The sequence below is a fragment of the Manis pentadactyla genome, chromosome 10, assembly GCF_030020395.1.
Source record: "Manis pentadactyla isolate mManPen7 chromosome 10, mManPen7.hap1, whole genome shotgun sequence".
Taxonomy (NCBI): Eukaryota; Metazoa; Chordata; class Mammalia; order Pholidota; family Manidae; genus Manis; species Manis pentadactyla.
The window spans coordinates 69,995,115-70,008,856 of NC_080028.1; the positions used below are offsets into that span (position 1 = coordinate 69,995,115).

Below are 13,742 nucleotides of genomic sequence, written 5' to 3' on the forward strand. Positions count from 1 at the left end.
AAACAGGAAGGTCTGGAAGGATAAGCACTAAATTCATCAGGACGGTTACCTCAGGAGGGGAATGCAACTGAGGATGATGGGCAAAGGGACGACAGCTTAAAGTCTGGATGTCTGCATTGATCATGTATTCATGCATTACTTGTGTCGTCCCCAAAATTTGTTTTTAAGATAATAGCTGTCATGGGCTAAACGGTGGCCCCCAAAATGGTACAGCTATATCTTAAGCCCTGGAACCTGTAGATGTGGCCTTATTTGGAAAACAATATTTGGAAATGTAATTAAGTTAAGGATCTCGAGATGAGGTTGTCCTGGATTATCCCAGTGGGCCCTAAATCCAACAACTGTCCTTCTAAGAGGAGACAGAGAAGGGCATGAGAAGGCACTGGCAGAGACTGGGGTGATGTGGGCACAAGCCAAGGAATGCCAGGAGCCACCAGAGCTGGAAGAGGCAGGAAGGAGCCCTGTCCAGAGCTTCTGGAAGGTGCAGAGCCCTGAGGGTACTGACACCTTGATTTCAGACTAATAGCCTCCAGAACTATGAGAATACACATGTGCTGTTTTAAGCCAAGTCTATGGTAATCTGTTTCTTTTATTTTACCTCTTGCTTAGTGTCAAACCCTGTGTATGCATCCTTAACCTAAGGGATTCATACTATGATCACCCTCATTTTACAGATGGGAAAGTGAGACTCAGAGAGTTGACTTAACTGGCTGAAGGGCACAAGGTTGTACGTGGCAGGGCAGAGAGTAGAATCAGGCAGTGTGGGGTCCTGAGGCTGTACTAGGCTAAGTGCACAACTTTGGGGCTAGACAGGTCTAGGCTTACACTACAACTCTGCTACCCCAACCAAGGCACCTGACCTCTCCAAGCCTCATTTTCCAAGGCAAATACCACTTCCCTGCTAGGCTTATTATAGGTTGGCTGAGAGAACGAAAATAGTGGTGTAATGTATCCCCATGCCTGGTACAGCGGGTGCTCAGTGAGGATGTCCTGAAGCAATGAGTAGGGCATGCCCCTTCACCAGGAGGAATAGTCGTTTCCAAGGCTAGGGGTACGGGCTGGCTGGAAGACATGTTCTTCCATGAATGAACAGGAGGACTACAGGTGCAAATCTAAATTCACATACCCAACCCAATCCACTAAGCTATGAGCTCTTGGAAATGCCAGATGGGTGGAAGGATGCATTGGTAAACAAATACTGCAGAATGGCTCAGGAAATTGGTTAGCTTTAGGAGTTCTCCGCTGCTGCAAGACTAAAAGATTGGTGTATCAGTAGCAGAGAATGAGAGAGTTCTTGGAGCTGAGCTAAGGTACATTCTGGAATCTGTCTCCTGGACAACTCACTCTATGATGTTCAACTGATGACGTAGGAAGCCTATCACCAAAACTCTCAGTTACAGCCCTGAACCGTTCCCCACAGAGATCAGACACAAGAAGAAGTCCTGCCAGAGAGAAATCTGCCTAATTTGTAATTTTCCTGTTATTAGTAAGCAATAAATAAAAAGTTTTGCTAATTAAAGATGCCAGGCACAGTGCAACTTAACATCCATTTGATAATCACATTTCCCAAAATGTAAGGTTTCCCCAGGCCCCTTTGGAACTGATGACTTTTCAAGAAGACGTGTTCAGAACTGAGTCAAAGTGGCAAAAGCGTACAGTCCTAGGACCACGGCCTGGTCCCGGCTCAGGTGAGCACCTGGCACACAGGAGACACCAGTGTGGGTCCAGTGAATAAGTAAGTGAGGTGTCACCCACATTGGGTTTTGGGGAGAGCAAGATTCAGACCACTGTCCAAGGGGAGAAGGGATATTCCAGACGGGGGCACTGGGTCAAGAGGGCAGGCTTCCCCAGCCAGCCCTTGCTCTTCCACCCATGTTTTCTCCAGTTAAGTGCTGGCTGGTTCTGACAGCCCCTGGGGAAAGCACAAGCTCTCTGTGACTGACGGATAATTTCACACCCAAATTGGAAACTGTTTAAATTGAGACATCAGGAAAATCAAGGGCAGGAGACATACAACAGCTCCCTACACATGACAGCAAACGAAGCATGAAGACAGCAGTGTTGATCATCTTGTAACACAAATTCCTGGTCCCTTGTTCGTTTGCGGAACTGGCACAGAATGTCTGTGTTTAGTCACATTCACCAAGCATTTTCTGGTCACCTATAGTTGGGACGGTGAGAAGCGGGAACCCATAGTCATTCATTCATTCAACAAATATTTAACACTATCTACCAGGTACTGGGACAAGGTGAAGTATAAAATGGGCAAAAGGGGAGACAGCAAATAAACCACTCCATGCCAAGTAGTGACATGTGCTAGGAAGGAAATAAAGCAGGGAGGTTCTACTCTATTCAGGGTTATGATAAGGTGGCATTTGATCTGATCTGGATGGTTTAGAGGCATTACCTCATTTAATGCAAATCTGACACAACTCTGGTGCGCATCACCAGTCCTGTTTAAAAATGAAGACATGATGACTCTGAAAGAGCCTTACCAGCTCTATCACTTACTAGTCATGAGGACTTGGAGACATTACCGATTTTACCTGTGCCTTAGTTTCCTCATCTCTAAAATAGACACAAGGGTCCCTACTTCATAGGCTTGCTACTGCATGTAAAACACTTGGGAGAGGATTTGGTATACAGTAAGTGCTCAATAAATGTTACCTGTTGTTATAGACAGGAGTGTAAATGCCATTCCTACCTTAAGGACTTCATTATCTGATGGAGAAGCCAAAAGATATACTCATGCAACTAGTGGGGGATGACAGCCATGAGCAAACCATGCTGACTCATGCCACCATACCCCTGTCTAACAGGCCCATCTTCTTGGCCAGTTTCTTCTCAGCCTTCAAAGCCCAAATCAAATAGTTCCTCTTTGAAGTCTTCCACAGCAATCCTAGCAGTCAGTTAACCTACAATTATGCCCCCGTTATGCCTGATTTTATTTAATTATCTCTCTCATTTAATTCACTCATTCAACAAATATGTATGAACAACCTACCACCTGCCAGACCCTTCTCACACTCCTCTGCAATGATGTGTGAGCATTTCTCTGTGCATCCTTTGCTAAACAGCAAACTTCCGTCCAGTGACAGGAAAAATTAACTGGGTATAGTTCAACAGAACAAATTAATGATTATAGGACAACATCAGAAAAGTAGACAAAATGGGTGGTCCAGAGGGAAGAAAGGGTTACAGGAATTCAGAAGAAGTTAGAAATAAAAATTACTCAGTACTCATGGGCCACAAGGGGCTCTGCAGGGAACTGGACTTTGAAGGGTGCAGAAGATTTGGAAGAGCAGGAAGGAAGGAGCAGCCAACACACACATACGTGAATGGACAAGGCAAAGTCCCAGTCAGATGGGTACTATAAATGGTCCCATTTCTGTTAAAAATAGGTAAGTGGCTGTATGTAAAAGCTTAAAATATCTGAAAGGACACACACCAAGTTCTTCCTAGCAAGGATATTCGGGAGAGGGACCCTTGTATTTTGTATTCTTTTATTCAGTTGTATGTTACTTAATTTCTTCTAAAAACATATTCTTCTATTATCATTTATGTAGCATATGGGAGAACTTTAAAGTATACCTTCTGGAAGACAAAAGGCAGAGAAGCAAGGCACTGTTAAGTACAATGAAGAGCAAGAGGAAAGGGGAAGGGGCAGAACTCCATGACCCAAGGGCCAAGAGCAAGAGCCAGTGAAGAAGGCGGGAGTCAGGTCCTGCTTCAGCATCGGCACGGTTCTTCTGAAAACAAAGCTAAACACATCAGCACTCTGCTGAGGCGCTGAGAGCAACAGCTGGCTGGGAGCCTTGATGTAAAAGAGGGAGGTGACTTCCACTGGAGGCATACACACTCATGCTGGCAAAGGTAATGATAATCCAGGTCAGCAAACAGATGAGAAAGCCACTTTCCCGGGGGGGAAATAAAAATCTAAGGGGACCTGAGGTTTTTCCAGCTTTATCAAAAGCCTTGGACCAGTCAGGTATCAAATGCCTGGCTGGCAACATCAGTCCCATCTCAAACCACAGCCACCCCCTCGGGTGTCATCAGGGCCCTCTGTTTTTGAGTAGCTAGGAGACCATCCCATTTGAGCCCTGGTCAATAAATCATTTTCTTCAGAAACAAGAGCAGTTCAGGAACCACATGAGCAATTCCCAGATGACATCTGTCCCACATGAAGATGTCATTTCCAAAAGAACACATTGAAGGAGCCAATGGTTTGCATTTTTGCAACATCATCAGGGATCCCTTTACCAAGATGAGTCTGTTCCAACCCAGTCAAAAGAGACAGCAGCATATCTAGGCACAATCTGCTATGGATCCCACAAACCAACCGGGAGGGGGCACTGGGCCACAACCAGAGACTCAGCCTCCATGAAACACACAGCAAAAACAGTGTGTATTTTTACTGAAAGGTGATTCAAATCCACTTCAAGGAGATAGGGAAAGCTTCCAGAACAAACCGGAAGATCCCTTTGATGCCCAGATGCCAATTAAAACTGCTCACTTCCAGCTCAGCAATCCTAAGTTAGTGATGGGCCAGGAGAAGAGGAAGTAGAGGAAGAACTTTTTTTTTTTAAGATTATAAAATATAGGAAGAAATCTAAGAAGAGGGATGCAGAATGTTACATGCAATTGGTAGGGAATGTAGGACTAATCAAAAGGGAACTCTGTTATCATAGAGAAAGAAATTTATTAAATTAAGGAGTAAGTACATATAACACATCTAGTTAGAAGGTTTGTACAAGTATAGTCATGTGGTTATATATCCTTGAAAATATTCTGTCTGTTAATTTAGCAAAAATGGAATAAACTAAATTAGGATTTAATGGATATGTCTTGGGCTGTAGGATTTACAAGGCATGGTGGACACAGAATGGAAGAGGCTGGCAGAGTCTACATTCTGAGGGTGACAAACAGAAAATGAGTCAAGGATCGTGCTGCAGTCTGACCCACAGAAGGCAAAAGTGAAGTCAGAGCTAACTTTTAAATAAAGAAGTGCAACCTTATTTATTACTCACTAAAGAGTGTGTGTCATGAGCTGAGGACTTTGATTCTTCCAAATCTGAGCACCTGGGTTATATGGGAGGATGGGCTCATTTCAGGAAGTACCTAAGAATGAATAAAAGGGGAGCACAGGGCCTAGGAGCCCAAGAGCATCTTGGCTCTCCCTGCCAGTCATTTCTCTGATGGGGGTGCTGAGCGGCAAACTCAAACCGAGATCTCAGACTCAAACAAGGCCAGGCTGGAGGAGAAAGAACAAGTACAATGGGGTCAAAAGCTGCCTTGTAATCTTGGCTTCTGTTTCTTAGAATCAGTGGCAGGAAAGGTCTCAGTTATCTCATGTGCACCTCTGTCTCTAAGCTGTCACAACGCAATCAACCCAGAGAGCTGTGAGTCATAACATATTCTAGTCTCTGACCTCCTCAAAGGCAGACCCCAAAACTCCCGCCCCTGGCGCTCCCCAGCAGTGTCCCATACCCTGTAAGAGGGCCACACGAAACAAGGGCAACCAGCAGGCAGCCCAAGCCAGGGCAGCAAACGCCTCCCTCAGCTCACAGCAGAAAGTCATTATGGAACATAAAGTACACAAACCCTGATTATTCTGCCCCTCACCAATGCTTCCTATTTGCATCAGTCTGGGACCAGCTTTGGGATGAAGCTTGCACAAGTGGCATTTTCCAGTAAACAAACACAAAACTCTGATCTTAATGGAAATGTATTTTCAAAATTCTACACCCATTAGCCTTGGGTAGCCAGGCTCTCTCCACCCAAACCCCTGGGTGAAACCCAACTACCTACAGTGATGAGCAAGCCAGGCAAAAACCCGGGGCAGGAGTTTTAACGCAGGCACATGCGGAAGGCAGACCTGTGATGTGGAGAGCCCTCTGAGGGACACAAAGCACCTACCATAAGGGCGAGGAGCATGTGATCACTTAGGGTATTTGCCCATCAACAGAAAAAGGTGGCTGGGCTCAAAGAGGGGCATTGATTCTCTGGCACCGAGAATTTAAAGTGGTTTCAAGTGGGTTGTGCAAGCATCTTTCCAGATGATTTTTCTGTCAAAAACTAACATTTCTGAGCTAAGCCTCTATGTGAGACATATTTTTAGTAGCCTCTCTTAAATGGCACTTTTAAAAATAATCTCCTTCAAGATGGTAGACGATTAAAACACTGATGTCCAAGTACTGAATTAAAAAGCCTCTTTATAATTTGGAGTGCAGTGTTTAGAGCTGCTGTGGGGCCACAGACAATTTGGTGCTTGATCATTAGATATGTGGCTAGTGCCAACCAGCTGGAAAATATATTTCTTATTAAGCTCTGGTACTTAAATAGCATCAGCCCTCAAATGAGATCACTCCCTCTGAAGGTTTTAAAGATACCAAGAAAAGTCCCAGGAAGCATTTTATTTCAAAGGAGCCTTATTACAAAAGTTGGGATGAGTTTTTTCCATCTTTCTCAACCCTGAATTTTAAATTACTCATCTTTCTCTCCCACTAGCTCAGTCATCTGCACAGTGGAAGCAAGGTGTCCCATGGAAACACTGAGCAGCTTACAGCACGGATTAGCAAGCAGGTCTCTGTTATCCAGCAGAATCCAGGAAGGTACCTTTCTGGATGATCAAATACTGTAGTTAACAGAGTGTTGCCATGGATACTACAGGTGTGCAGTCAGATTTATACATCATACGCTCCCTGAGTGACTATGTGTGCCGGCCTATGAAGAGGGTCATGAACCCTCAGGCCCTGACTTAAGGAAGCTGTCAGTCCCCGAGGGAAGCAAAATTCAACACAAATTGTATGTGGAGTGACACTAAATTTTTCTTGAAATTAAAAAAAGTGGAGGGAGGGAGGAAGGAAGGAGACAAAAGAGCAAAGAGCAAGCAGTATGACATTAGAGCATGAGGCAGTCCTGGATTTGCCTTCTGGCGCCAGCACAAAGCTGCATGCTCTGGAGCGAGCCATCAGGCCTCTCTGTACCCTCGGTATGCACAGCTGAAAAATGGACCTAATGAATAAATTATACAGGGCTCTTCTTGGGGGAAGGATAGCCATACGTGCCAACACCAAGCACACAGTAACGTGGGGTAGGGAGGAGACAGGTGAGAGAGCTGTGACAGGAGGAAGAAGCCTACAGGCTAATGACTGAGGCAGGAGAGCGATTCACCAGGCTCCACGCTACCCCATGGGGCCAATCGCCTCTGCTTCAGTGATGGTGACCCACCAAAACGGCACTCGGGATGGAGAAACAGACCCACCAAAGGGACAGACAAAAGAGGAATCCAACTTCAATTACATAAAGTGAAATCAAGCTCACTTCCCCGTGGGAACCAGCTTGCATGTAATGAGGTGCTTCACCTTCAGCTCTCACTGCCCTGTGACTCTAATTGACCCCCACATCTCACAGGCTTACAAGGGTCTATTTCCCTGTCTCCATTTGTTATTCAAAATAGGGGCTGTTCTACCCTGGAGTTTTCAGGGCTGTAATCAAGTCCTACTGAAAGGTTAAAAAAAAAAAAAAGCTCTGGCATCCATTCACATATTGTACCGGAGAGGGGGAAAATAATGAGGAGAGAGCCCTAAAAATACTTACATTCAAAAAAAGAAAAGGAAAAAAACTTCAATCCTTAATTCCAAATTCTTTCTTCTTAAAGTAAGTGACCCAGCTTAAAAGTCTAAAATACAAAAAGATACCACTGAGAGGAAATTAGGTCCCTGCTCCCATCCTTTAAAAAAAATTATTGTTTGGTCTATGCCATTATCTTCCGCTCTACACCAATGGAGTTCTCACTTGGCAAATGTTTACTGAGCACCTACTATGTGCGAGGCATGGTGCGAGGCGCTGGGGATTGGGAGATGAGAACAGGCCTGGCCCGGACCACGTGCACAGCGGGACTATTAAACCAGCAGCATCTCTTCAGGCTGCCCAGTGCAATGCTGCATGTTACTCCCCATGCGGCTGAAGAGCAAACCGGGGTTTCCAAATAAAGACGATCGGTCCTTCCCTCAGGTGCTCAGATATAGTCTGGTGATCTGGGAGGAAGTCTAAGGCAGGGTGGGCAGAGAGCCAGGCCAAGTGCAGACAGAGGACAGACAGGCTGAGATTCCCATAGCAGACAGCCCTCACCATGAATGGGAAGAAGGCTCCAGAACTGAACCTGAGCTTGAAACTACCCCCTCCCGTGTGCCCTGGCTGTCTGACTCTGGGGTGATGACCAGAGTGGGCCTGAGGCAGGAATGACAAGGCTAAGGGGTTCCCTGGGGGTCACTGCTGAATGTTCTTCCCAATGGCCTGCAGGCCTGCTCTCCCCTCTCCTTCCTCTGGCCATAACCTGCCAGGAGGAAGGATCTCATGACAATTAGAGCTTCTGTGTGAATGGATGCCATTACCCTGAAGAGCATTCAGACTTGAAGCAAAAGGGAGCATGGTACTGGGAGCAAAGGGAGGCCTGCATCAGATGGGGAGCCTGCTCTCATGGAGAGGGAAGACAGCACCCACCAGTGACAGATGTGAATTACACTAAGAGAAGAAGGCAGAGACACACAGGATATCATGGGCATCGAGGAAGTTTCCTGGGGAAGCAATGACTTGATATTGAGGGGTGAATTACCTGAGCCCAGAGCATGTCTGCAGGCAGAGGGAACAGAGGAGTACAGGGCCTGGGGTCAGGGGGTCAGAGGGCCAGCGGGAGGAAGGGACACAGATCAGAAGCCAGCCAGCAGGCTGGAGGCCCAGCACTGTTGGTGGGGCACAATGAGAAGGCCAGCAGGGTGGAAACCCTCCTGCACCTCAGCTACCATGTTTATAAAACAGGGTAACACTCCCATTCAAGTAACAGGCTTGTCTTCAAAATTAAATGAGAGAATGAAAGTAAAGACCTAATGTGCACCTGATACATGGCGGGAACTTGATAAATCATGAGCTCCTGAAGGACACTGGTCCTCAGAAGGTGCTTCCTACAACAGGGGGAGGAAGACAGAAGGAGACAGATCCCTGGAAATCGTGCAAGGCAAGATGTCTAGGCTTCATCAAGCTAAGCTGAGCCCCACAAGCTGCCAGACAACCTTCTAACCAAATGTAGTATTTCACAAGAATGTTATGCCAACGTTGTTGTAAAAATAAAAATGGGAAACAACTCAATATCCATCAATAGGGACCTGCCTAAATAAAGTATGGTATTATCAGTTCAAGAGAATGTAATACAGTTCTTAAAAAGAATGATGCAGATCTACATGCAAACAGATCCCTAAAGCACACTGTTAATTGGGGGAACGGGAAAAATACACAGGACAATGAATACAGCAGGCTACTAGTTATTAAAGCATGTAGGGTGTGCATGTGGCTTCTTCCTCAGGCATTGCTCAATTCTGGAAAGATAAACCCAAGACTGGCTCAGTTATTGCCTCTAGGTTGGAAAGTTACAGGGCCAGGGACAGGAGGGAGATTTGTTTTCACTGCACACATACCTCTTTATACTACTTGACTTTTTAGCATGGGTATAACAGATTTGTTAGGAGTCCAGAATTTCAACTGTTTAAGGAAAAGTCCAGTCTTTTAAGGCAGACAGACTTCTCTCATGTGACACTGGCTGAGTTTACCTCATTTCTAAGCCTTAGCTTCCTCTTCTGGCACTTGGGGTCCTAATAGCCATTTCTGCTAGGCTCAGTGAGGATTAAATAAAGTACTAATGTTTTGAAAGCATTTACCTAAGTTTTTGGCAGACATCAATTACTCACTAAATGTTAGCTATGAAAATCACAATTATGGATTTATGCTAACTGGTTTATTTTTTTTATGACTCACAAGGAGAATAATACACTGAGGAGGCTCTCTGAAAATGCATCTGCAGTAACAGTAGTCACCTATCTTTCCTCCAGCATAAAGGACACACAAGGACTCCTACAGGGTCCAGCTGAACCTCTCCTAAGGAATGAGACCACTCCTTGATCTGGAGTGAACTGGCACCTCCAACAGTGCTTTCCCAGACCAGTGTCCATGTGCCTCCTCACAGAGGTACATACCTATGAAGTTGTTGTGTCAAAAGATCAAACCTGAAACTCAACAGGACTCCAGAACTAATGACCAATTGAAAGGAAATGTAAGGACAGAAGAACATGATAAGGATTACCATAGGGTTGCAATCAACAAAACCCTAACTAGGAAATCTACAGCTCAAAGGGCCAAGTTGCTTCAACAGTAACAACAAAAAGGCAAAGGGTGGGGGATAAAAACACAGAGGATGGAATATACAGATTAAAAATTACTTAAGAGACAATTGCACTGTATGTACTTTATTAGGACCCTGATTACAGCAAATAAATTGGAAAAAAAATGGAGGTAACTGGAAAAAATTGAACTCTGACTGGATATTTGATGTTAAGGAACTACTGTTAATTTTTTAGGTATGATAATGGTACTGTATCTTTTAGTGATAAATATTGAAATATTCGTGACTGAAAAATATCATGGCTTGGATATGCATCCAAATAATCTGAGTTGGAAAGGAACTGAATTGAGTATGAATAAAGGAAAAACTGCACCAAGTTGACTGTTGTTAAAGCTGAGTAATGGGGTTTCATTAAATGGTTCTCTCTGCTTTTACACGTTTGAATTTTTCTACTTTTATTAAAAGTGAGTGATTAAGCTATAGGCTGGAAGAGAGTATTTAGCAACACTTATAACTAAAAAAAATCTATAAAGAACTGCTACCAATCAGTAAGAAAAACAAACACAATCCAATCAAAAATGGGCAATGGCTATGAGAAACAAGTCACAGAAGTGGAACCCAAAATGGGCAACAACATACGAAAAGACAGTTTGCCTCACTTGTGATCAGAGAAAGCCAAGTTAAAACACCTCACTCCTGGAAGTCTCGATAGGGATATAAAAATGTTGGCAGGAACTCTTGCACACTGACAGATTGTAAATAGGTATTTTTACTACAATATATCAAAACTCAGTAGTTTATTTACTATGCCCTACAACGCAGCAAGTTCACACTTTCAGCTTTGACCTGAAGGAAACATTTATGGAATGGATGTAGGAAATGATAATAAATGGCTACTAAGATCACAAAAGGAGAGACAAACCAGACTCTGTTTCCTTACACAAAATACCACCTCAACAGAGTTGTGTTATCTGCAAAATTAAAGCTATATCCAAGCCCCTACACCCAAAGGCTAATTTAAGAAAACACAGGGAACAGAGGAGCATGTGAAATAGCACTGCAGAGATGTAGTCAGTAAATTTCAGGTGGTGAAATGACCTGGGGTCTTCAATAAATACATCATAAGAAAGAGAAATGAAGGAGGGATCTATAGATGAAAATAAACATAGGAGAGTAGTTAATTCAGAGATGGAAAGTATAGTGGTGGTTTCCAGGGATGGGGCTGGGGGCTGGGGGTTAGTGTTAATTGGGACAGAATTTCTTCAGTTGGGGAAGATGAAAAGGTTCAGAAGATGGATAGTGGGGATGGCTGCATAACACTGTGAATACAGAACTGCACACTTAAAAGTGGCTAAAATGGTAAACTTTATGTATATTTTACTATAATTTAAAACAACTTTTAAAAAAAGAAACATAAAAGACATAACTAATTGCAACACAAGGATCTCATGTGGATCCTGATTCAAAAAAAACTATAAAAAATTATGAGAAAAATGAGAAAGTTCAGCACTGATATTTGATGGTATAAAGGAATTAGTGGTAACGGAGTGGTAACAATGTTATCCTACTTATTTCTGATTTTGTAAAGATACACACAGAAATGTCTACAGATGAAATGACATCCAGTATTTGGTTCAAAATTATATAGAATGGAGAAGCGGGTGTGGGTAACTTCAAACAAGATTCACCTGGACTGAAAATAGCTCACCCTGACAGTGAACACATAATAAGCATGAGGCTCATCTGCCTGCCTTTGGGCATTTAACATTCGACAAAATAAAACTATTGCAAGAGAAAAACACTATTTTAAGTGTGTACAAAGGAACATAATGCTCTTGGCACCATGGTTTGTAACAGCAAAGTACTGTTACAAACTTAGGTTTGTAACAACCTAAGTGTCCATGAATGTGTGACTGTATTAAAAAGAATGTATTTCACTCAATAGAGAACTAGGAAGTCAGAAAAGTGAATGAACTAGGTCAGGAGTTCTCAAACAGGGGAGACTGTACCCTCTGCACCCCCCCAGGGGACATCTGGCAACATCTGGAGGCATTTTGGTTCCCGTGACTGGGTGGGGTGCTCCTGGCCTGCAGTGGGGAGGAATCAGAGATGCTGCTCAGCATCCTACATGGACAGCACAGTCCCCACAACAAAGAATTAATGGTCCATAGCATCAGGGAGGACCACAGGTTTAAAACCTTTTTTGGATCTATATGGGCTAACCTTCGCACTGCAATACTGAATTAAAAAACAAAAACACGGAGCAGAGAGATATGTACAGGTAACACCATAGCAGATAAAAGTTGACAGGGAACCTTGACTGTTTATTGCTCATGGAAACGGATCTGTGTAGTCAAGAATAAAACCAGGGAGGGGAAGGCAATATGCCAGTACCAGAATATCAGTTATGGGGTAGGGTGGCATGCAGTGTTGCAAAGGGGACATCCATGGGGTTTGTGTCCTTTGGTTATCCTACCCTCTCCCACCCAAGTGTGACAAAGGTTAAGGTACATGAAATCTGCATGGTGGGTACATGAATGCTCACACTTTTAGTCTGTACTTTCCTACAGCCTTCACATTACTAATGGTGAACAAACTGAATAGTGGGGTTGTGGACAGCAGAGGAGGGGTAGACAGATAGAGGGAGCAGGCACAGAACGGCAAACTGGGACCTTGCCAGGTGGGAGTACTCACCGGCCCCCGGAGGTCAATGAGCTCCTGCCTCATCTGGGACACGAGTGCTTCCTTGGCCACCAGGGCCCTGTGCAGGCGCTCGTTGAACTCGATCAGCTCGCCGTGCATCTCTGCTACCTGGAACAACAAGCACCAAACAGTGAGGCTCAGAGGACAGACCCTCCCCGCCGATGAGCCTGGGGCCCACTGCTCATCAGGAAGGCATCGGGAGGTTGTCTGGACTGCAGACCTATGAGCCAGGCAAATCTACCTATAAGTTTAAAACACATTTGACTTGGCTGATTTTAACACTACAGAATCAACAGTCCTCAGTTTACAGTAAGAATATGACTGTATTAGGTCATTTTGGACCTTAGGTTGTTCTTCTTAATTAATGGATGCTTTTTTACCAAAGGCTTTCTTCCTTATCTAGTTGTGCTGGCCAAGAATTTCCCTGCTAACGGCACAGTTAGAAAAACTGACCACCTCTGTTCATCAGGCCTTGATACTGAAAACCAAGAAAATAGAACCAGAGCCTTGTTGAGAATGGCGATGGTGACAGATACAATGACAGCAGCACAAGTCGTGAGTCACTGCCTATTCGATGTTGGGAAAATGCTTTCCATGCACTCCTGGCTCTTCATTACACTAGCTCCCCCCGCCTTACATAAAGAGAAACAATGTCACAGGAGTTGAAGGAGCTGGCTCAAGGTCATACAGCTCATGAAGGACTGACTCCAGAGCCCTGGCTCTTGACCACTGGGCCACATGCCACAGCCTATCACTCCACCGTGTCTGTATGCGACCCACTCAGGCCTGCCGTGAGCCCTTGAATTTTCCCATATTAATTCAATGCTCTTGGCTGATCCCACATAAATAAAAACAGAAGTAGCCT

General features: G+C 44.3%; 1 protein-coding gene across 20 annotated transcripts in view; it reads right to left on the minus strand.

Annotated features, from left to right (window-relative positions):
- Positions 1 to 13,742, minus strand: part of LOC118928528 (sorting nexin-29) — a 599,207-nt gene that overhangs the window by 162,781 nt on the left and 422,684 nt on the right. For all 20 annotated transcript variants that reach the window (XR_008992099.1, XM_057486934.1, XM_057486922.1 and 17 more), the window contains one exon: positions 12,869 to 12,985. Coding sequence is in view for 19 of the 20 variants with exons in the window: in XM_057486934.1 (XP_057342917.1) it covers positions 12,869 to 12,985 (117 nt within the window). In the remaining variant the exon portion in view is untranslated. The remainder of the gene's footprint in view (positions 1 to 12,868; positions 12,986 to 13,742) is intronic.